This window comes from Oncorhynchus mykiss, chromosome 20 (genome assembly GCF_057628025.1).
Source record: "Oncorhynchus mykiss isolate SJ-2025 chromosome 20, ASM5762802v1, whole genome shotgun sequence".
In the NCBI taxonomy this organism is placed as follows: Eukaryota; Metazoa; Chordata; class Actinopteri; order Salmoniformes; family Salmonidae; genus Oncorhynchus; species Oncorhynchus mykiss.
This window is the reverse complement of record NC_143041.1, coordinates 13472263-13495060: the sequence shown is the minus strand read 5'-3', so window position 1 is coordinate 13495060 and position 22798 is coordinate 13472263. Positions and strand designations below refer to the sequence as shown.

General features: G+C 40.6%; 1 protein-coding gene across 8 annotated transcripts in view; it reads left to right on the top strand.

Annotated features, from left to right (window-relative positions):
• uts2r1 (urotensin 2 receptor 1) overlaps positions 1-22186 on the top strand; it is a 97168-nt gene extending 74982 nt beyond the window's left edge. For all 8 annotated transcript variants that reach the window (XM_090212280.1, XM_090212284.1, XM_021575647.3 and 5 more), the window contains one exon: positions 18608-22186. Coding sequence is in view for 2 of the 8 variants with exons in the window: in XM_021575647.3 (XP_021431322.1) it covers positions 18608-18673 (66 nt within the window). In the remaining 6 variants the exon portion in view is untranslated. The remainder of the gene's footprint in view (positions 1-18607) is intronic.
• The last annotated feature ends 612 nt before the right edge of the window (positions 22187-22798 follow it).

Below are 22798 nucleotides of genomic sequence, written 5' to 3'. Positions count from 1 at the left end.
TCATATACATCATTCATTGTTGGACAAATCTTCTGTCGGATGCCATGGTTGCCCTTAGTGTGAAGATGAAATTTAAAGACAGGTGTTTTCTCAGTCTCCTTAGCTGTAATTCTCAAATTCCACTGATTTCAAAACACAGTCCTCCAAAAAGTGGAGAGCAACACTTATGCAGTTTTAATACATGATACATAAAAACATGTGCATTACACAGGACTAGACATACTGACCAGCTCAAATAGACAGAAGCGTGCTATATGGCGGACCAATTCAAACTCATCTCTTGGCATGTCCGGCCCACTCATTATCTCAGCCAATCATGGCTAGTGGAAAGGTTGCTGACTTTTTCTTTGGCTAAACCAGGGGTGGGCAATTCCATTCCTCGAGGGCCGGATTGGTGTCACAGTTTTGTCCGAGCTCCAGCTAACACACCTGACTCCAATAATCACCTAATCATGATCTTCAGTTTAGAATGCAATTTGATTAATCAGCTGTGTTTGCTAGGGATGGGGAAAAAGTGTGACACCAATCAGGCCCTGGGCTAAACCAACTATTTCATTTTTATATTTTACCTTTATTTAACTAGACAAGTCAGTTAAGAACAAATTCTTATTTTCAATGACGGCCTAGGAACAGTGGGTTAACTGCCTGTTCAGGGGCAGAACGACAGATTTGTACCTTGTCAGCTCTAGGCTCGTAATTTTAGTATTCACAGTTGGCATAAAAGTTTGTTATTAAGGCACATGAACATTCACATGTTCGAGATGCATTCCTGCCAAAAATGCATTTTGATAAAAAAAAGTTAACTCTGAAGTTCCTGTGAAGTATTGACCCATGACAGATGCCTGGTTTCCTGAAACAGGTCAGATATTGGCTCCAGTGCTTTGCGGGCGAGGGTACTTTCATCATTAAAAGAGAGAGTTTATTTGACTATGATGTCGTGGGGATGGATCCAAGAGCTATATTTTAAAATGTCAACATTCTTTGATCTTTCAAATGACTTTCATATGTTATAGATAACCTTTTATTCCAAGTCCAATATTACTCACTACAGGCATAGAGTACCCTACAGTGCCTATAGGCCTAGTCTAATTCCCTGTATCAATTACAGTTCTGCTGCTCAAGTTGTATTCATTTCCTGTATTTCAGTGATATTATAATACGTTTTGAAAAGGAAAGGAATTACATAATATACGAACCATACAGTAGAACCCAATTAGTTGGGTACTCATGGTAATGTGACATTCATCACCTAAGCAGGCTCTTCATTAGATAGGCTTAAATTGTGAAGATAAAAGTTATTTAGCACACACATAGGCACGTAAACACACACACACACACACACACACACACACACATTAGCAAAGGTAATACGTTCATTAACACTTTGACACATACAAACACACAGGTGTGATCATTCTACAGTGGTTCCTGCATTGTACTCTCAAACCGGTGTGATTAGAATGCTAGTTACGATTGACGCAACAGTCAGCATTTGAGATAGCCACACTGTTTTTTATTCACAGAAACATTTTGCACGAACACAGTCTTTACAATGTTATGTCCTCAATGTGAGCAGTTTTTTTTATTTATTTAATGTTCAGACATTCACAGAAGTAGTGACAGCATAACACAATTATCATCCAAACCAGAAAATGTAGGCTACATGAGGAACTAACTGAGGAAAGAGTGACTTAACACAAGGGATCATATTTAGTTAACTCTTGAATGACAGAAACCATCGTATGAATGAGCTAATAGCAATTATGATTTATAATTCATCACATCATGGGTGACCTCACTAGTGATCGAAATAATTGAGTAGAACACTTTCTAAAATATAAAGTAATCCGACATTGGGTAGCTTGTGAGCACCAACATGTTTGTTTTTTCCCCGGCAACCAAAAATAAGAGGTTACAAGATGAGTTGGGCCTGTTTGCAGTATGCATGTTGAAGGGGGTGTGTCATCTACCATCATTCACTTCCAGAAGTTTACTGGAAAGACGAGTGAGCCATCCCTTCACCTCATTTTGTTATAACATCTTTGGTCTGACAGACGCTTACGTGACAACCGGAATGCATTGTATGATGTCATCAAACATGACGCCACACATAGCTGGTAATTAGCTCAGCATTAGCTCATCATAACCAATACGACTTTCAAAAAGTATTTTTACATACATCATACAGTATATGTCCATTACAATGCAAAAATCGGAATACATGACTTGTCACCAGTGCTTGTAAACGTGAATAAAACAGTAAGTACATTATGCTCCATACATGAAGTCGGAAGTTTACATATACCTTAGCCAAATACATTTAAACTCAGTTTTTCAAAACTCCTGACATTTAATCCTTGTAAAAATCCCCTGTCTTAGGTCAGTTAGGATCACCACTTTATTTTAAGAATGTGAAATATCAGAATAATAGTAGATAATAGTAGAAATACTTCCACAGGTAGACCTCCAATTGACTCCAATGATGTCAGTTAGCCTTAGTGTATGTAAACTTCTGACCCACTGGAATTGTCATACAGTGAATTTTAAGAGAAATAATCTGTCTGTAAACAATTGTTGGAAAAATGACTTGTGTTCTGCACAAAGTAGATGTCCTAACCGACTTGCCAAAACTGTAGTTTGTTAACAAGAAATGTGTGGAGTCGTTGAAAAATAAGTTTTAATGACTCCAACCTAAGTGTATGTAAACTGTACAGTACATACATACATACATACATACATACATACATACATTCTACTGTGTGCTACAGTAGAAATGACAACACAATATGCAGAAACTATAATGATAATGATAAGGCACTTACTTTGATAGAAATGCACTCATGTCCAAAGTTATTATTAGTAGTGAAGGCGAAGTGAGGGCAGCTGGAAAATGTGCCAGGGAGGAAAAAGTTTGTGCTTGGGCTCTGGTTGAAGAGAGAAGTTTGTTCTGCTCTGGTTGAAGAGAGAAGTTTGTCCTGCTCAGTAATGCCTCCTATGTAAATTGTCCGCAACACTGAAATGGGCTAATTCTATGTGAATTAATGAGGAGGCGGAATACACCGCAATAACACATCACACAAATGCACACATGGTTGTCACCTGTATATTGCAGCGCAGTTCTTGAAAAATTACACTGAATACTTAGTAAGGCATATTTGAAGGCCAAGCATAACCTTCATGATGTGAGAGTGGTGGTATTTCAGACAATTACTTGTAGCTTTCATTTGCGAGGACAGATAAGCAATACATTTGGGATAATAGCTAATAGTACAGAAGTTCAGAAAACAGAGTTGATGCATGGTTTGGAAATGCCTGAGCTGAATAGGGTCAATCTCATCCTACCCCCCTTCACTCAGCAGTGTTGTATCTATGAACATGTTCTCACCAAGCTCTTGGCCAGCAGGCAGCGGTGGAAAGAGTACTGAAAAAACTACTCAAGTAAAAGTAGCTCATTTAAAAAGTACTTAATTACTTTTACTCTGAGTTGCTTTTAAAATTAAAATATTGCATTAAATAGCATTAAATTGAAAAAGGAAGAGGAAATTAATGTACAGTAGGAACTAAGTTCCTTTATTTTATAAGTTGCAACAAGGCACATCTGTATATGATTTGTTCAAAATATACTAATAACATGTTTTTTTTTTATTAAACATTCAAAGGAATTAAAATGTATTGATAAATAAAAAAGATACACAAAAAAGTGCATAACAATAAAGTCTGTTACTTGTCCACGGGACTGGCTGACATTCACCCATTTATACTCCCTCTGTCACATCTGCTCCCACTCTTCCCCCCTGGAGCGAGAGGGCGCCAGGCTGCCCTGCGTTACGCCCTCCTGCCACCATCATTACGCACACCTGCCTTCCCTTGTCACGCAGGTCAGCGATTCACTGGACTCACCTGGACTGTATCACCGGTTTTATTACTTCACCGATATCTGTCTGTTCCCCAGCTCCATTCCCCGCTTCAGCATAGATTGTCGTCTGTCTTTGTGTTACCATTTCTGGCGCTGTTCCTGTCCTGTTGCATGTCCGTTTCTAATTAAATGTCAACTCCCTGTACCTGCTTCTCTCCTCCAGCGTCAGTCCTTACACCCTCCCTCCCACCCCCCTCCCTTCCGCCCTCCCTCCCTCACACAAAAAATACCTTTCACTCACTCGTCACTGGTGGAAAGAGTACTGGAATATCCTACTCAAGTAGAAGTACTGTTATGTTAATTACATTTTATCAAGTAGAAGTAAAAATGACTGACTTTGAAAAATACCAAAAAAGGTACTTGGAAAAGCTACTCAGTTACAGTAATGAGAGTAACTGTAATGAATGACTTTTAAACCTCTGCCAGCGGGTGATGTCATATTACTGTTCTGTGATCCAGTGACTGGTCATTAGATCATTACGTTAGGACAGATACAAGAGCCTATTCTCCACAACTACAAAACACATTTAAGTTTAGATTCAAACCGATCCGCTTAGCCAACATCCTCATAGAGAGTGTTTTGACTGTGTCTGAGGTTGAACTGTGTTAGAGGTGCCAAATCCACAAGTGGCTCCTGGCATTATACCTGAAGCCGATATTTCCATTGGCTGCACGGAGTAAATCCCATGCAGCCTTGTTTACAAGTTCAAACAGTGGAACGTGAGATGTAATCTACACCTGCATTAGGATGATAGAAATCCTCATTATTAAGTTGACCAATTTTTCAATTTGAGAGTAATTATTTCGAAATAGCCTACACTTTCTCGTTCTGATCTTCTAACGGGAGTGGGGAGGATGTGGCTTTGTGACAATGATCACAAGAGCAGTTGCTCACCGATTTGATGGCTTCAATGCCGTTCCACCCCCGGTACCCCCAAAACATCTACTATGCGGATGTCTGCTGATTGAATCTAGGCCTTAAGCTGGAAACGATTAAATGGACATCTGTTGAGTTGCCGCTAGCCGCACTTACTCCTAACTTACTACTTCCAATTGTGTTCTGCTTTCTTCTCTTGCCTTGGACGACAGTCAAACAGTGTTTAATGATATGACACTGTCTCTTCGCAGCATCTCCTAATAAAGTCTTGCCGTACCATCTCTGGTATTTGCCTCGGATGGTCTGGAAACCAAACCTGGCTGTTGCTGGCTCCACATCTTACGAGCATTTCGCAAACTTTTCCACCGCTAAAGTTTTACTGTTGCCCTCCATCTGTTGGTGTTGTTTTAGGCAAGGTAATTAGTTTATTTGGGAACTTAAGTTGAGTGGAGCGAAGGCTCGTTCTGGGGATACACAAATGAAATTACTCAATAAATAAACTAATCTCAATAAATAACAACTCTCTCTGGCTGGGGTTGATTTTGATCGAGTGCTTTTGATGAGGCACAATTGTTCAGGTTAGACCCCTTAATGAAAACCCAGAGGAATTATTGGATCTTATAATTAAACTCCAAAACCATCTCCCTCTCCGTCCATTTCCTGTCAAAAAGTCTGGCCCAAACTTTTGATGTCCTACCTGAAGTTTGACACTAAGGAGTCACAGCCAAGCCATTCCTGTGAAAGTCACATTAGTCGTCGGCACAAATAAATAAGTCAAGCATCAGACTTACTTTTTCAGACTGACCTCGCAGTCTGAAACAGGCCCAGACTCACAGACCCACCTCAGTAGTTACGCCAGTTAGACTCACGGTCCCACCTTGGTAGTTAATCCAGTTAGACTAAGCCACTTTCTTGTTTTTCCCATAACTTCAGAAATAAATGAATAACATGTTTGACCTGAAGGTCATTAATGAAGTAAAATAATGAAAACAATAACAATGTCATAAAAAAACATGTTTTAAAAATGTAAACCCCTAGTAAGTCTGTATTCATTTCAGCCAAAAGGGCAAAAAACTGGTTAGAGTAGAGCCATTGAAACCCCAGTGAGAGGGATATCTGATGTAGAGAAGAGTGTGTGTGTGTGTGTTCAAGGGCTTGTCTGGCAGCTTTGGCCCATTAGGAAAAGCCACTTCTCAACCAACGTCACTAAAAGAGAGAGACACACACACACTCACACACAATCTTACAGAGGGATGAGAGGCATAGAGCTGAAAGCAACAATCAGTAGTGTGAGACCCAAGCATTTTTGCAAATGCGTTTTTGCCTTCACTGACAAAAATACCTCTATTTCTGGCTCAGAATGTTTGTTTCTCTGTTAATTTGTTCTTCATGTCACTGAATTATAGAGAAGACAGGACACACAACAAATGCTACTAAAAAATACATCTGGGTCTAAGGAGATGAACTGTGTAGTGTTGGACGTGAGTTTAGGACCTGTTGCATTTTTGCAACCAGGGATCTCACAGGGTTAAAGCCGTTCACTCAGTGTCATTACAGTGTGGACAGAGTGACACAATAGATCAGAGAGAGCGATGACACTGCACCAGCGATGTGCGGTGAGGTCGGCGGCTGGGTAAATACTGGCCATTATCAAAGCCAGATTTACTCACAAATAAACCTTGATGAAGCCCAAATTCACCATACAATAGATAGCTCCAATAACCAAAGTGACATAGGCTATAAACCGAAATTGACCAAAAATTTTTTCACCAAATGTAAATACCAATGTAGCCACGATAGACAAGCAATAGCCTCGGATAACTGCATATTTCAAATAATTCTACAAATTGACACACTGATCAACTCAGCTCAGCCATAGACCTATTTTGCATTTACAGTTATAACTGAAAGGTGGCACTAAAATACCAAAATATGGACACATTTCATCTGAATAATTCACAATGAAAACTCCATAGCCATTCACAATGGATTTCTAATTCTTCCAATGCATGTAAACACCATGGAACATAAGGCTTGGGCCCACATGGAGTGGCGGGAGAAGCCCCATTCCAACTGCGTCCACGAAGCAAAATGAAATGCCCGAGATGCGAAAAGTCTGGGTAAAAAGTATTAATTGGTCATGACTTTTCAGACAAGTGGACAGTCCATCACTCACTGTTCACCTGCCCGACAGCTAGCAGTGAGGGAGATGGTGGTTGACTTGCCTGTCATGAATAAAATCCCATCTTCTACGCTGTATCCTGCCTCTGTCTGGTCTTAACTGTCATTATAGTTGACGTTCCAGAGGTGGAATAGTTGTATGTACATGGGAGGGTGGGATGGAGAAAGTTAAGAGATGTACAAGGGAAGATTTTTTTTAAATAAAGTTCACGTTTCACTCTTCGAATCCCCCAAACAGCTTATTACATGATTATTTTAACTAAGAAAATTGTTTTAGGTGCAGTACAGTGGTGTCCATTTATCAGGTTGTTTTTGCTAGCAAGCTAGCATTGTTTAGTTCAAGGGATGCTAGCGCCAAATGATGCTTACACGCCCAAATGTGCACAGCTTATCCCAGGCAATTACCCACAGAAAATGTTTAGGCAATACGCATGTGCAAAATATGAAATCGGCTCAAGTTACTTCAAGTTACTGTAGGAAAAACAGGAGTTTTGCTATGCTGACCATGCCTGGAGACAGGAAAGGCTGTGCATTTTAAAGATTTTAATGGATTCGTATGGATTCGTATGGATGGAAAGAAAGGCATGAATGCCCTGGCGCCTTTTTTTGTGTGCAGTTTTAGCAAAATGTTTGATTTTGAGCATAAAATCCAAATTAATCTTTCAGAAAAAACAGATAATGGGAAAAAAATATGAAAATGTGTCACATAATTATTTTTTTATTTGGCTTTTCATAATATATTTTTTATTCGAATATCACAGAGTATTCACTGCCTACCCTGCCTACAAGTGCTGCACAATTCCACTGGTACACAATGCAGCTATTGATTCCTTTAAAAAATATATTATTTAACCTTTATTTAACCAGGTAGGCCAGTTGAGAACAAGTTCTCATTTACAACTGCGACCTGGCCAAGATAAAGCAAAGCAGTTCGACACAAACAACACAGAGTTACACATGGAATAAACAAACATACAGTCAATAATACAGTAGAAAAAGTATATATACAGGATGTGCAAATGAGGTAAGATAAGTAAGGCAATAAGTAGGCCATGGTGGCAAAGTAATTACAATTGCAATTAAACACTGGAGTGATAGATGTGCAAAAGATGAATGTGCAAGTAGAGATACTGGGCTGCAAAGGAGCAGGATAAATAAATAAATACAGTATGGGGATGAGGTAGTTGGATGGGCTATTTACAGATGGGCTATGTACAGGTACACTGATCTGTGAGCTGCTCTGACAGCTGGTGCTTAAAGTTAGTGCCCTCACTAATATGAGATATGAGTCTCCAGCTTCAGTGATTTTTGCAGTTGTTCCAGTCATTGGCAGCAGAGAACTGGAAGGAAAGGCGGCCAGAGGAGAAATTGGCTTTGGGGGTGACCAGGGAAATATACCTACTGGAACGCGTGCTACGGGTGGGTGCTGCTATGGTGACCAGTGAGGTGAGATGAGGTGGGGCTTTACACAGCAAAGACTTGTAGATGACCTGGAGCCAGTGGGTTTGGCGACGAGTATGAAGCGAGGGCCAGCCAACGAGAGCGTACAGGTCGCAGTGGTGGGTGGTATATGGGGCTTTGGTGACAAAACAGATGGCACTGTGATAGTCCGCATCCAGTTTGTTGAGAAGAGTGTTGGGGCTATTTTGGAAATGACATTGCCGAAATCGAGGATCGGTAGGATAGTCAGTTTTACGAGGGTATGTTTGGCAGCATGAGTGAAGGATGCTTTGTTGTGAAATAGGAAGTCGATTCAAGATTACATTTTGGATTGGAGATGCTTAATGTGAGTCTGGAAGGAGAGTTTACAGTCTAACCAGACACCTAGGAATTTGTAGTTGTCCACATATTCTAAGTCAGAACCGTCCAGAGTAGTGATGCTGGACGGGCGGGCAGATGCGGGCAGCGATCGGTTGAATAGCATGCATTTAGTTTTACTTGCATTTAAGAGCAGTTGGAGGCCACGGAAGAAGAGTTGTATGGCATTGAAGCTCGTCTGGAGGTTAGTTAACACAGTGTCCAAAGAAGGGCCAGAAGTATACAAAATGGTGTCGTCTGTGTAGAGGTGGATCAGAGAATCACCCGCAGCAAGAGTGACATTATTGATGTATACAGAAAAGAGAGTCGGCCCGAGAATTGAACCCTGTGGCACCCCCATAGAGACTGCCAGAGGTTCGGACAACAGGCCCTCTGATTTGACACACTGAACTCTATCATAGAAGTAGTTGGTGAACCAGGCGAGGCAGTCATTTGAGAAACTAAGGCTGTTGAGTCTGCCGATAAGAATGTGGTGATTGACAGAGTCGAAAGCCTTGGCCAGGTCAATGAATACGGCTGCACAGTATTGTCTCTTATCGATGGCGGTTATGATATCATTTAGGACCTTGAGCATGGCTGAGGTGAATCCATGACCAGCTCTGAAACCAGATTGAAGCCCCACTGAAATGAATTGAGTCAAATAGACTTTAATTCAGTCAAGCAGAAATGTGTTAAGTCAAATTGATTTAGAATTTAATGAATGGGGAAGGACGCGTTTGACAGATCACAGTGGAAGCATGGACTGCTGCTCAGAAGAATTTATGTTGTATGAATGGCACTCACAAAAGCCAGAGCTAACAGCCTGTAAGTTGTTATTGATGGAGGTTGTTGTAAATTGAATGAACAACTTAGCAGTAATTGTATTAGACAGCCGAGAGACATAACGCAAACCAATAGATCCAATAGCTCTTGATCACTGTTGCCTGCATGTTGCTTCATGTTTATCACACAAACCCAGACCCATATTTCCATTTCCCATTGCCAGTTGTTATGTTGCATGGTGCGATTCTGTTGTGACTTGCACGCTATGGAGAGTTAGAGACTACGCTAAAACCCACAGCTCGCGTGTGCTGGGCGAGAAAGTAGTAATATTAGGGGGAAAAGGCAAGAGCGATCATTAAAATACACATAGTCTGAGGACAAATCCTGGAGGATATAATCTTTTTGGGCTGAAAAACACTTCCACATGTCAGCAGAGCTACAATAGGGCTAGCAATCATCATTGACTGGTGTCCAGATAGATGTAGGCAGAGATCTATTAGCAACACTTTGGGCTGTAAATGATGATCAATGGCAGATGTAATCACTATACAGTATTATGTTTTTATAATCTGCTCGTTATATAGTCTGCTGATGTCTCCGTTAAAGCGTGTTGCAATGTAGACTGTTTTTTAGTCTGGGTGTGATTAATCAGGGTCATAAAATCACACTGTTCAGGGGTTTAGTCCTTGTAATGAACTGAACTGAAAAATGTTTCCACCTTAGAGAAAAAGAGGCCACAGGGAGAGAAGAGTGATAAATCTGCAGTCTGCAGGTGTGTGGAGTGCTAGTATGAGTATGCACATACACGCACACATATATACATGCATACTTACAGGCTCAGCAGGGTAATGGAGAGCAGGCTTATAAAATGAGAACAGATAACCTGACCTAACTAGACAGGAATCAGAGAGAGAGAGAGAGAGAGAGAGAGAGAGAGAGAGAGAGAGGCTCTCTCCATTTAACAATGGATGTAGAGAAGAGAGGAGAGAGAGAACAACCATTAAACTGAATTAAAGAAGAGGAGGGAGAATGGCTGTTAAAAATATGTTTAAAAAAAAGACGATCGGAGTGAAAACAGCTTCAGTGAATCTCATGCCAGCACATGCTACAGCCCACTGACCACATGTGACTAAGTAGTAGTAGGACACAGCTAAGACAGACAGACACTAAGCTCTCCAGACTATCCTGCCAAAGAAGCCATGAGTCACAGAAGGCCTTATTTCCTCTGTGAGTGTCTGTGAGTGCGTGTGTGTATTCGTAAAGCCTTATTTCTTGCGCTCGGGGAGCCCTTTACGACCTGTGTGTTCTGCAGTTATGGACTCTATTGGACCTGCTAAAGCAGACACACAAACTCAGACATGCACACACACCCACATACACAGAGCAGTTTGTGATGGATTGCTATGTCATGCTGCTATGTGTTTAGCACCAACCAGGGAAACGTGGCGCTAGTGAATTTATCGTGGGGTAGTTAGCACAGGCCTCAGCTGGTCATAGACTGCTGTCCGTGCTATATTCTTTGTGTGTGTGTGTGTGTGTATGTGTGTGTGTGTGTGTGTGTGTGTGTGTGTGTGTGTGTGTGTGTGTCTCCACATCTGCCCGTGCTGGGATGCAAATCCTTCGTACCATCTGTGTTCAGAGGTACAGGGTGTCTCTAAAATGCTACACTGTCAAACCATGAAACATGAAACCATGTGATACATTTATAACCCACACGTCAGTGTTTAAAACCTAAACATGATGCATTTAGATGTGCTAATAAGTGTTTGCATCTCAAACACAGGCATTCAGAATGCAAGATTGAACATGAAAGTCAGCTTTTTCCAGACAGTTTCTTACTAGGAGAACACATACAGTGCAATCAGAAACTATTCACATCCCTTGACTTTTTCCACATTTTGTTGTGTTACAAAGTGAGATTAAAATTGGTTAAATGTTCTTGTTTTTGGAAACGATCTACACAGAATACTCTGTAACGTCAAAGAGGAAGAAAAATTATAACATTTGTAAAGCAGCTAATGACAAATAAAACTCTAATATATATTGATTAGATAAGTACTTAAAGCCCTGAGTCAATACATGTTAGAATCACCATTGGCAGCGATTACATTTGTGATTATTTCTGGTGCTTTCCACACCTGGATTGTGCAAAATTTGCACATTATTCTCTTCACAGTTCTTTAAGCTCTGTCAAACTGTTTTTTGATCATTGCTAGACAACCATTTTTAAGTCTTGCCATACTGTAGCTCTTCTAGCAGATGTAAGTCAAAACTGTAACTCGGCCACTCAGGAACATTCACTGTCTTCTTGGTAAGCAACTCCGATGTAGATTGGGCCTTATGTTTTAGCTTATTGTCCTGAATTTATTTCCCAGTGTCTGGTGGAAAACAGACTGAACCAGGTTTTCCTCTAGGATTTTGCCTGTGCAAATCATTAAGGACTCCCCAGTCCTTAACAATCATACCCATAACATATGCAGCCATGGCTATGCTTGAAAATTTGGAGAGCTGTACCTAATTATGTGTTTCATTGGATTTGCACAAAACATAACACTGCAAACATAACATCACAACTGCAGACCACATGTAACCATGCTACCTCAGGACCTGCACAACTGGTTTCTTCACCTGCAGGATCGAAAGAGACCAGACAGCTGATGAAACTGAGGAGTATTTCAGTCTGTAATAAAGCCCTTTTGTGGGGAAAAACGTAATCTGATTGCCTCAGCCTTGCTCCCCATGGCTGAGCCCTTGACCAGTCATGTGAAATCCATAACTAGGGCCTAATACATTCATTTCAATTTACTATTTTCCTTATATGAACTGTAACTCAGTAAAATCATGGAAATTGTTGCATGTTGCGTTTATATTTTTGTTCAGCATACATTTCTCTGTACCAACAACAACAAAGTTTTGCCCTTATGGTGCCCGTGCCACTTCATTTGGCTGTGGAGGCCGATACAAGAGCCACACACACTCACACAGGAACGCTAGCACACACACCTTAGTTCTTCCTCTCTATCCGTCCTTCTATGATCCTGCTCACGTCGTTACCCAGACTGTGACCTAGCTCTGAACAAGATGAAACACAGAATAATCCCTAAAGAGAAGGCGAGATACAAAAATACATAAACACTGCTTCCTTCCCTTTCATGATCTGCCACTTTCTCTCAGCAGGCCTAGGTCACACACACACACACACACACACACACACACACACACACACACACACACACACACACACACACACACACACACACACACACACACACACACACACACACACAGGGTGAGGGTTCCTCTTCCAGCAAACAGAGCTATTTGTTTTAGGGGTTAGATCAGCTTTAATATTGAAAATATATTGCAGCGTCCATCAATGTAATTGTCTGCATCACTTCCAATCATTCCAATTCCCCATATATACCAGTCAAAAGTTTGGACACACCTACTCATTCAAGGGTATTTCTTTATTTTTACTATTTTCTACATTATAGAATAATAGTTTAGACATCAAAACTCTGAAATAACACATGTGGAGTCTTGTAGTAACCAAGAAAGTGTTAAACAAATCAAAATATATTTTATATTTGAGATTCTTCAAAGTAGACACCCTTTGCCTTGATAACAGCTTTGTACACGCTTGGCATTCTCTCAACCAGCTTCATGAGGTAGTCACCTGGAATGCATTTCAATTAACATGTGTGCCTTGTTAAAAGCACAATTGTGGAATTTCTTTCCTTCTTAATTGAAGCAGAAAAGTGAAAGTGATCAGGTGAATTTATGAAGTGAGTGGACAGGGAAATACAGCTTCACTCTACCCAATTAGAGCAGCCGGATCAACATACAGCCCACCCTTTTCTTTACAGACAAGCAAACTAGCCAGTTGAGTTACTTAGACAGTGTAGCACTGTAGCACCTTACTTGACTGGCTGACATGAGAAAGATGTTTATTTTTCACATCACGGATGATTACAAAAATACTCAGATCATAATTGTATCCAGAAAATTGCCCATATCTGTTATGATACTCATTTTGTCCGACTACTCTGCACACCTCTAGTTGAATTTTGTATTTTTATTTAACCTTTATTCATCTTATTTACAATGACGGCAGACCCCGTCCACACCTGGATGACGCTGGGCCAATTGTGTGCCGCCCTATGGGACTCCCAATCATGGCCGGATTGTGATACAAACCACTGAAGAGCAGTTATGCAGACAGTGTGAGATACAGAACAATAAGAAGAGTAACAAACATTGTAATTTCTCCAGTAAATGTAAACCTCAATAGTATAATCCATCTGATTTGTACAGCTCTGCTAACGTGCTCTGTCTAATACTCAGGTGTATGACTACTTATACTGGAGACCGTCAGAAGAACTCCAGATGAATTATGCCTAAAAGGAGGCATCTAAGTAGTCAAGTGCATTCCTTCCCACTTCTCATCTCCATCTTTACTGATCTGAAAAATGACAGTGTGGTGGACACCTACTAGGTGGGTGAGACTATTGAGATATAGTGGGTTATGATATTATTGACACCCTTAATGAAGATGAGAAAAAATGTTTAAAAAAAAATATATATATATATATATATATATATATATATATATATATATATATATATATATATATATATATATATAATAAAAATACAAAGCTATATTGTATGCTTAAAAAATAGGGACATTATATTATTTTATACTAATGCATTGCATTCTGCGTTCTCATTTCGACGCCAAACCCACCTTTGGTGTGCGTGGCCAACGAACTGTATTTCCATGTCATCCAAGAAATGTAAACGCCTGGAGTTTGCTAAACGGCATTGGTACTTGGATTGGAACTGGTGCTTAGGCCAGATGACAAGAAAAATAAACCTCTTTGGCCATGCACACCAGTGGTGGGTTTGGAGTCAAATTGAGAATGCATGAGCAGAAAACAACCCCATATCTACTGTATAGTATGGTGGTGGGTCTTTTGATGTTATGGGCTATATTGCTTCCACTGGTCCTGGGGTCCTTAAGGTCAATGGCATCATGAACATTACCCAGTACCAGGATATTTTTACCAAAAACCTTGTTGCCTTTGCCAGAAGGCTGAAACTTGTCCCCAAGTGGTTCTTCCTGCAAGACAATAACCACACATCAAAATCGACAAATAAAGATGTTATTTGGCCACTCAAATCAACATCGTGCAATGGCCATTTCAGTCTCTGGACTTGAAACCCTTTGAAATCCTGTGGTTTGTCCATAAGCGCAGATGAAGGATCTTTAGGATTCTGCATGGAGGAATGATTTAAGATCCCTCCCAATGTGTTCCCAAACTCATAAACCATTTTAGAAAAAGGTAAAGTGTTGTTATCCTTGCAAGGTGAGGTATTGAAATGTATTGAAAACAGGGGTATCAAAATATTTTAGCCCTACGTTTTATTGAAAACAAATGTTTGCTTGTTATGCAAAACATCTTTCTCTGAGCAATTGTATAAGTATTAAATAATATAATTTCCCAGTTTTTTGAGCCTCGAAAAAGCTCAGTATTTTTTTGCTCATCTTTATCAACGGTGTCAATAATTTCAGACCACACTGTACATCCACAGTCTCAGCCTCACTGATGGAAATTGTCTGGAAGCAGTGAGTCATCAGGATATCCAACAGTTGAAATTTGTATTCATCTGCAACCTGCATTTATAATGATCGCCAGGGTTCGGAACAGCTGGAGGAGACTACCTGATCCATTTAAATATATGATCCGTGCAAATATTATAACTAAATGATTGGATTAGTTCAGAAAAGTGTATGTTATTTATCTTTGTGTAGCATAATATTAATCACTCAATGTACTATACATGTACATGCAAAAAAACAGATATTAAAAACAATTTTAAAAAATTAGACCTGCAGCAGAGCCTGCTTGGATTTTTTTTCATTTGTTGTCATATCTTTAAAAAACTGTTGGTGTGACTTCTCATTTCGTTTTGAGTCAGAACCACAAACATTTTAAGTAATAACAACTTTTTATTGACTTAGAGTTCAACTTGCTATTAGTATTTGAGAAAAAATGCATTTACAGTACACACACACACACACACACACACATGCGCACACACACACACACACACACACACACATGCGTGCGCACACACACACACGCACGCACACACACACGCACGCGTCCCTCTGCAAAACCCTGAGAGCGTGGATAAATAGTTTCCCCTAGAGAGGGTTTTTAATTTCCCCCTAGAGGGTATTTAGTCCTAAGCAGGGATAAGCAGAGAAGAACTCTGAAATCACACCTCCCCAGAGCTGCTGAGAGAGAGGGACTGAACACCATGGATGACCATGTCTCAACACTCTATATTTCCTCATTTTTCTCCAACCATACAGTCCTTGGGTCTAACCATAGAATTAGACTGAAATGAATCACAAATGAGACATCAGACATTCTAATTTCAAGTCAGTGTTCCACCATTACGTCATGTCGGAATGTCTGTGCATGACCAAGCACTTCTCAGTGCTGAGGCCTAACTCCTAACTCAGAAGCATCAGACATTGGATACACTGGCTGGGTGCTTCTGCCTGGTGGCTGGAACACATCTGTCAGACTCTCTCTCTCTCTCTCTGTGCTTTATTTTGTATTTGTTTACTTCTGTGCATGAGCCTAATGGTTAAAGGTCTTTCTCCAACTCAGGAAATGAATACAGCTTGGCAATTATAACCACATCCATAACCTTTAAAGGACAACAGGAGTATGTATAATGCTAATGCAAAGACCAGCATTTCCTGGATACATTTCCTGAATATACTTATAGGACACAGCATTTCTCATTTCCATTGGTGCTTATGCCCAGCTGTTGCGATCTAGAGAAAGACTAGCCCTTACAACAGATATGAAGCTACTGAGATTGGGACTCCCTGGTACAGTGTGAGTTGGGTTTGGCGTGGGGGGTCCGTGGGTGTCTTTTAACAATTTCTTTGGATTCCTCATGTCTCACTCATTGTTAGAAAAAAGTTTGGTCCAAATCGGATGTTAGGTACTATATTTGTTGAATACTATGAATGCCATACATTGGAATGGCCAATTTGGGTGCAATCAATTAGCTTAATTTCTCAGATATAAAATGATATTTTACACAAAATAATGTGCTAATCTTATATGTTTATAACTACCAAAATTATTTCAGAACAATCTGAGGTGGTGGGTGTCATGGCTTGCAGAAATGACATTTAGCGACCCCTTGGTGTTTCTGCCCAGCTGTTGAGGTCCAGTGAAAGCCTAGCCCTTCTTACAGCTGATATGAAGCTACTGTGTGTGGGATGATCGGGACTCCCTGGTACAGTGTGAGTTGTGAGGGATTCTTTCATGGGTCATGGAAAGAAATGATAACCACAAACACTGTTTATGTTTTTTCAGGTCAAAGGGAAACTCTGAAAGCTCTTGGTGGATCGCAACACAAAAACTGCTCTAGACTCTAATGGAATGGGTAGCTCAGATTAGAATAAACAGGGGATGCTGTCATAGGAGAGAGACGACATTGTATCAGAATAGAGACAGTGATTATTAGAATGACAATGAAGACGGTGCAGGTAATCTGTGAGCAGCAGGGATGGGTAGTGCCGCCGTATGGCAGGGGGAGTTGGGGGTGTGAATGCCACCTCTCTGATCCTCATTCGCTCTGATTATACCATGGTAGCGAGAGGGACAGATGGGAAAAGAAAGTGGAACTCCGCCAATAATATAGCAATTGACAGCTCAATCTATTCTAGCTTCCATTTCCAATCTTTCTCTGAAGAGTCAAAAGTGATGTCCTCTCTTTGTCTCACGGGTGTGTAGAATGAGTTCCATTCCAGCACAATCACACCTGATTCAACGAATCAACTGATCTTCAAGCCATTGATTAGTAAAGTAAGGTGTGTCAGAGGCTGCGTTTACACAGGTAGCCTAATTCTGATCATTTTCCACAAATGTGTCTTTTGACCATCAGCCAAAAATTTGGCAAAGGATCAGATTTGGAATGCCTGTGTAAACGCAGCCTGCTTGGCTGATGTGTATTAGTGAGATACAGCCACAGTGAGAGCATACATTTTATAGAGAGCTCCTCTCAGCACTTCTCATGCCAACAGCGACGGCACAAACCGTGTGGAAAATAAGACTCTTTACAAGGCCCTCTGTAAAACCCATGCTAAGCTCTCGCTCTCTCTGTGTGCTTGTGTGTTTCTTCTGTAACGATAGGGGAAAGTCTCTCATTTAGGGGACTGGGTGGTGTTAGTTGTTCCAGTTAGGAACTCCTGTAAACTCATGTGCATGTGGAAACAGTTTTGTCCGGACACTTGTTAAACAGGAGTACTGCACATGTACACAAACATGCACAGACACACACACACACACACACACACACACACACACACTGTAAACGTGTATATTTCTCTTGCCATAATGACCTCGTCTTCTCCTCTGTGCAGCAGTGCTCATGATATTCCATTGACTCAGAAGTAAAAAGAAATCCTGTAAATAGTGACTGTTTGAAGAACAATCTGTAAGTTCTTCATGGTAATGGGAACCTTTTAAAGTATTTAAAAGTCAAGTGCACTACGGTAGTAAAACTCTGCAAGGGCATAGTAACTATAATTAATCACCATCCATCTACCCTTAGATCATCTGGGCATTGTTAGTGTATCAGCTTTGCCCTCCTGCCCATGTTAACATTATTTTGTCTGAGATTAAACCCTCTGTGTGTGTGTTTGTGTGTGCACCTCCATCTGGGCAGGCTAACAGAAGGTCTGATCCTCCACACATAGGCTGTGTCCATCACCTCCAAACACACCCCATGCCAGATAACCACTATCCAGTTCTGTGTGTTAACAAAGCTGTTAGGAACAACTAGAGAATACATATGGCAGGGGGGGGGGGTTGAGTTTGTGTACAGGGAGATGAACAAGGTTTGCTGTGCCACCTCTACGCTTTGGCATTTCTCTAGAAGCTCTGGAGTGACCTGTCTTGCCACTCAGATTTACAGCCACTGTATTAATGGTCCTTTGTCCTCTGTTTCACTCCCAGGTTCAGAGGGGACAGGAGGAAAAGGAGAAAGAAAAAGGAGTGGACATAGCAGATCCTACTGCTTAAACTCGTCATCATGGAACTAGAAAGAGGAAGACGATGCGGTGAAGGAGGGGGATAAGGAGGGAAGGAAGAAAGTGCAGTGCACTCAGCAGACCTCACTCGTTCTTTTATCGGAAGAGGCAAGATGAATCTGGATGCTTCTTGGACTAATGTAAAGAGATAACAATCTTAATTTACCCTCCAAACCAGCCTCCCCTGAGCGACGGCAGTGACTTCAACACACACAGGAACCATAGTGCTGGCAGCTCTTGGCCAAGATTCAATTCAGAACAAAAAAAGTGTAGGCCATATAGAAATAATGACACTAATTGAAAATCATTAAACAAAATAATATGTTTTAATCAGCCTAATTAAGGTGTAGATTACATCACACATTCCAGTGTTTGAACTTGTAAAACAGCTGCACAGGATTTCTACTCCCTGTGATAATTATATCGCTGGGAGTCGCTTGTGGATTTGACAGGTCCAAACCAGTTACACCGCTTAAACAAAAGCAATGATAAGTTATGTGTTTGTAGTTCACCACGGGTTACTGCTGATCTGATTTGAATATTGTCCCTTGTTTCTTTACGCTTGTTTATAAAACACACTAAGTTCTCAGCATCCTGTTTAGGTTGTGTGTGTCACGCACCGACTTCCTGTGGATGACGGTTTCAGACAGACATTTTGGGAAGTGTCAGACATTCTCACTTTCCATTGATCCCTTGCGGCGCTCCATCAGAAACCCTGTTAAATCTGTCACATAGTTTGTGTTTAAGTCCATTTCTGTGTAGTGTTGGGATTTTCTGCTCTTTTGAGTTGACATGATTTTTTGTTCATTCCAAATTCAGTTATTCATAGAACAAAACGAGGACAATATTCTATATCGAAGTTGATTCAGTTTCAATGACATTCTGTTTTTCTTCTGTGCAAGGTTGTACATGTTGAGGGAGACAATGAAATACATATTTTCTGCTTTTGTTCTGTTCAATCAGAAAAGTTTTAGCAATGTTGTGTGCGTGTGTGTGTGACTGTGGTCGGGCTCATGTATGCAAGTTTTCATCAATCAACAATGTTGTCAATTACTAAATACAGAGGGAGGAAACAAGTTATTAATGAACAAACAAAGAAAAGAGACTCTTTACTATAAGGCTTCAACCGTTTGGTTAACACGATACTCTCTTCTTCAAAGACCCACGCCAATCACACCAGGAGACTGAAACGGACCATTCTAATATAATGTCAGTGAATGAACAATTCAACAAGATGCGTCCGAGCCTAAGGACTGTGAAAGGGCTTCAACTGTGGCAGATCGAGGTTTGACATGTGCTTTATGAATATACCGTATCTGATTACAAAAGCTATCAGGCCAAGTGTTCCAGAAGTCATTAGTTTCAAATCAAGACAAGGGTAGAATTCTGCTTTAAAAAGACATTCACCGAACAAGATACATTTGTTGTCAAATGAAATATATGGACGCTGTACATTTCTCAGTCGTCGCGGTTGTTGTTGATGTTGTAATTGTAATGTCTTTGCAAAAATGCTATTGTTTACGCAACTATCCAAACTCCTTTGCATGTCAGGCAGACACAATCATATTTACCCATGGCACTTGTACGTACACACACACACACACACACACACACACACACACACACACACACACACACACACACGAGCCCTGCACAGGCCTAATCGCTTCTGCCAAATGTAAGGCAGAAATAACTTCCTCCATTATTACGTAAATCCATTAGCTACTCCACTCTGTGTCACCCACTCCCTGCGCACAGCTCACTCTGCGTGCATGTACTTCCATAGCAACGTCTCCACAGCCACAAAGTCATAAACCAGCCTATTTTTCACCATTTATTTTCTTAAATCTTATTTTAAACCTAACCCAAACACTTAACTCTAACGGTAACCACACTACTAACCTTAAATTAAGACCAAAAAACACATTTTTGTTTTCATGAATTCTTATGATATAGACAATTTTTCTTTTTTGGCTGTATTATCTAAGAGAAACCTTTTGCTTGGCCTGCTCTGCTCAATTACCAGACATTAGAGAGCAGTTAGCTGTCTGCTAGCTACTTTTTGTCAATCTAAACAACGAACAAAACTCAAGAAACATGATTATTTTCTGTGAAAGCACTTCTGACATCATGTTATGATCTTAGTAAGATATGACCACACCGCGCAGCAGAGCAGGTGATCAATGTAGTGATACCCGTGCCCCACCTGTACCTTAGTTATTGGCGACAAAACAGGCCCTACCCATCCCTAACATGATGTGGAATGTCAGGACCCATCGGGCTCAGGTGGGGTAGCAGAGCTCTAACACACACCTCCAGGGAGATGCACTTGGCTTTTCACAGGGCAGACATCTGTGCCTGGAGACTGATAACGACTCTAGCAGACCCTGCTCCAGTCTACTGCTTAACATGTTAAAAGGAGAAGTTGCCTTTTTTTTTTTTACAACCAAATCTCTATTTCTGATGGAAATGGCAGGTTATAGAATGTTCCAGACACCTTTTTTATGATTTCACTTGTTTTTGATGTTGTACACATGAAATTGTGTCATTCCGAACTTTTGCGGATACATTTCGGAATGACACACTTTTATGTATGCCACATTTAAAGACCTGCATCACTATGCTGAGAGTTTTGCTGTTTCTAAAAGGATATAAAATAAAATAAAATGCCTTTGTTAATGTTTTTTGATTCCCGGTTTTGGGTAAGTTTCTCAAAAACTGAAAGTGAAATCACAAAAAAGTTTGTGCGACTCGAGCCATTTCCAGTATGCAGGTGTGCAGGCCGGGTGTGTCCATGTACTATTTGATTTGATTTGATAAAAAAAAAACAAGTGAAATCACAAAAAAAAAGGTGACTGCACCCTTCTTAAACATGCCATTCACATCAAAAATCTTGATTTGGTTGTAAAAAAAGAAAGCTTTTCTTTTAATGTTTTTGTCATATTGGGAACCAAGATGTTTTCTATATTTCCTTCTGGCTAACACAAACAAAGTAGCTATATTGCGCTCTTTGGCTCCGATTTGCTCCCTTGATCACACCCAAACACACACACAAACGTACACACACACACACACACACACACACACACACACACACACACACACACACACACACACACACACACACACACCCAAACACACACACAAACGTACACACACACACACACACACAAACGTACACACACACACACACACACCTCTTTTGTGGTGGCAAATGCTCGAAGATGGGATATTCACTTTTGAGTCGCTCCCCATTTTGAAGAGTGGAAATGTAAACAGCTTAGTTTTGGGTCCGGGACAGAACCAGAACCAGGGCCACAAACACACACACACACCCTGATCAAATTCGGATTGTTTTCTTGTTCCTATTGTTGGATTTAGTCCGTTTGCTTTGCTGGTGTAAACGTGTTGCCTCAGTTCCTGCCATACTTTACTTAAGACAACCGCCAGCGCTGCGCTGTGTCCATCTACAATATGAGCACTTATTAAAAATAACTCTGTTTAACTCCTCCGAGTTTTCCTCCTTTTGTATTTCGGGTTCAAATGGGCCAAGCAGAGATTTAAAGGGTCGTTAGTCAGAGTAATTAACCTGGAGTTATATAATCATAATTATATAACAAATATACATTTTCAAAGTTGAAAGATTTTGATCACTAAACCGAAAAGATGGTAAATGAGAGATCAGCTCACTGACCATTTTACTCCCTCTAACAGAACTGGTTAGGCTGTTTTTATGTTATCCAAAGCATTGGTGACTGCAACTGTGCTGCTGGCAACAATTTACACTTTTTTGCCAACGTTTACTGACACCGGCCATGTTCAACAGGTGTTGAGCATTCGTAAATGGCACACTCAGACGAGGGTGGTCTAAAATTGGAGTAGATAGCCAGAGCGAATATACCAGCAACATCTATCAACAGTTGTCGCAGTGACATTCTATTGAAATGGTTACTTGCATAGTGGAGTATTTTGATAAGACATGTAGCTAGGTAAAAGAAAGAACCATAATCCCAACTCATAATGTTACTACCCTGCAATAATCTGCAGGTAGCTAACCAACCAGGTTCAATGTTAGCCAGCTATCATTAGGCTATGACTAGCAAAGCAAATGGCTCTG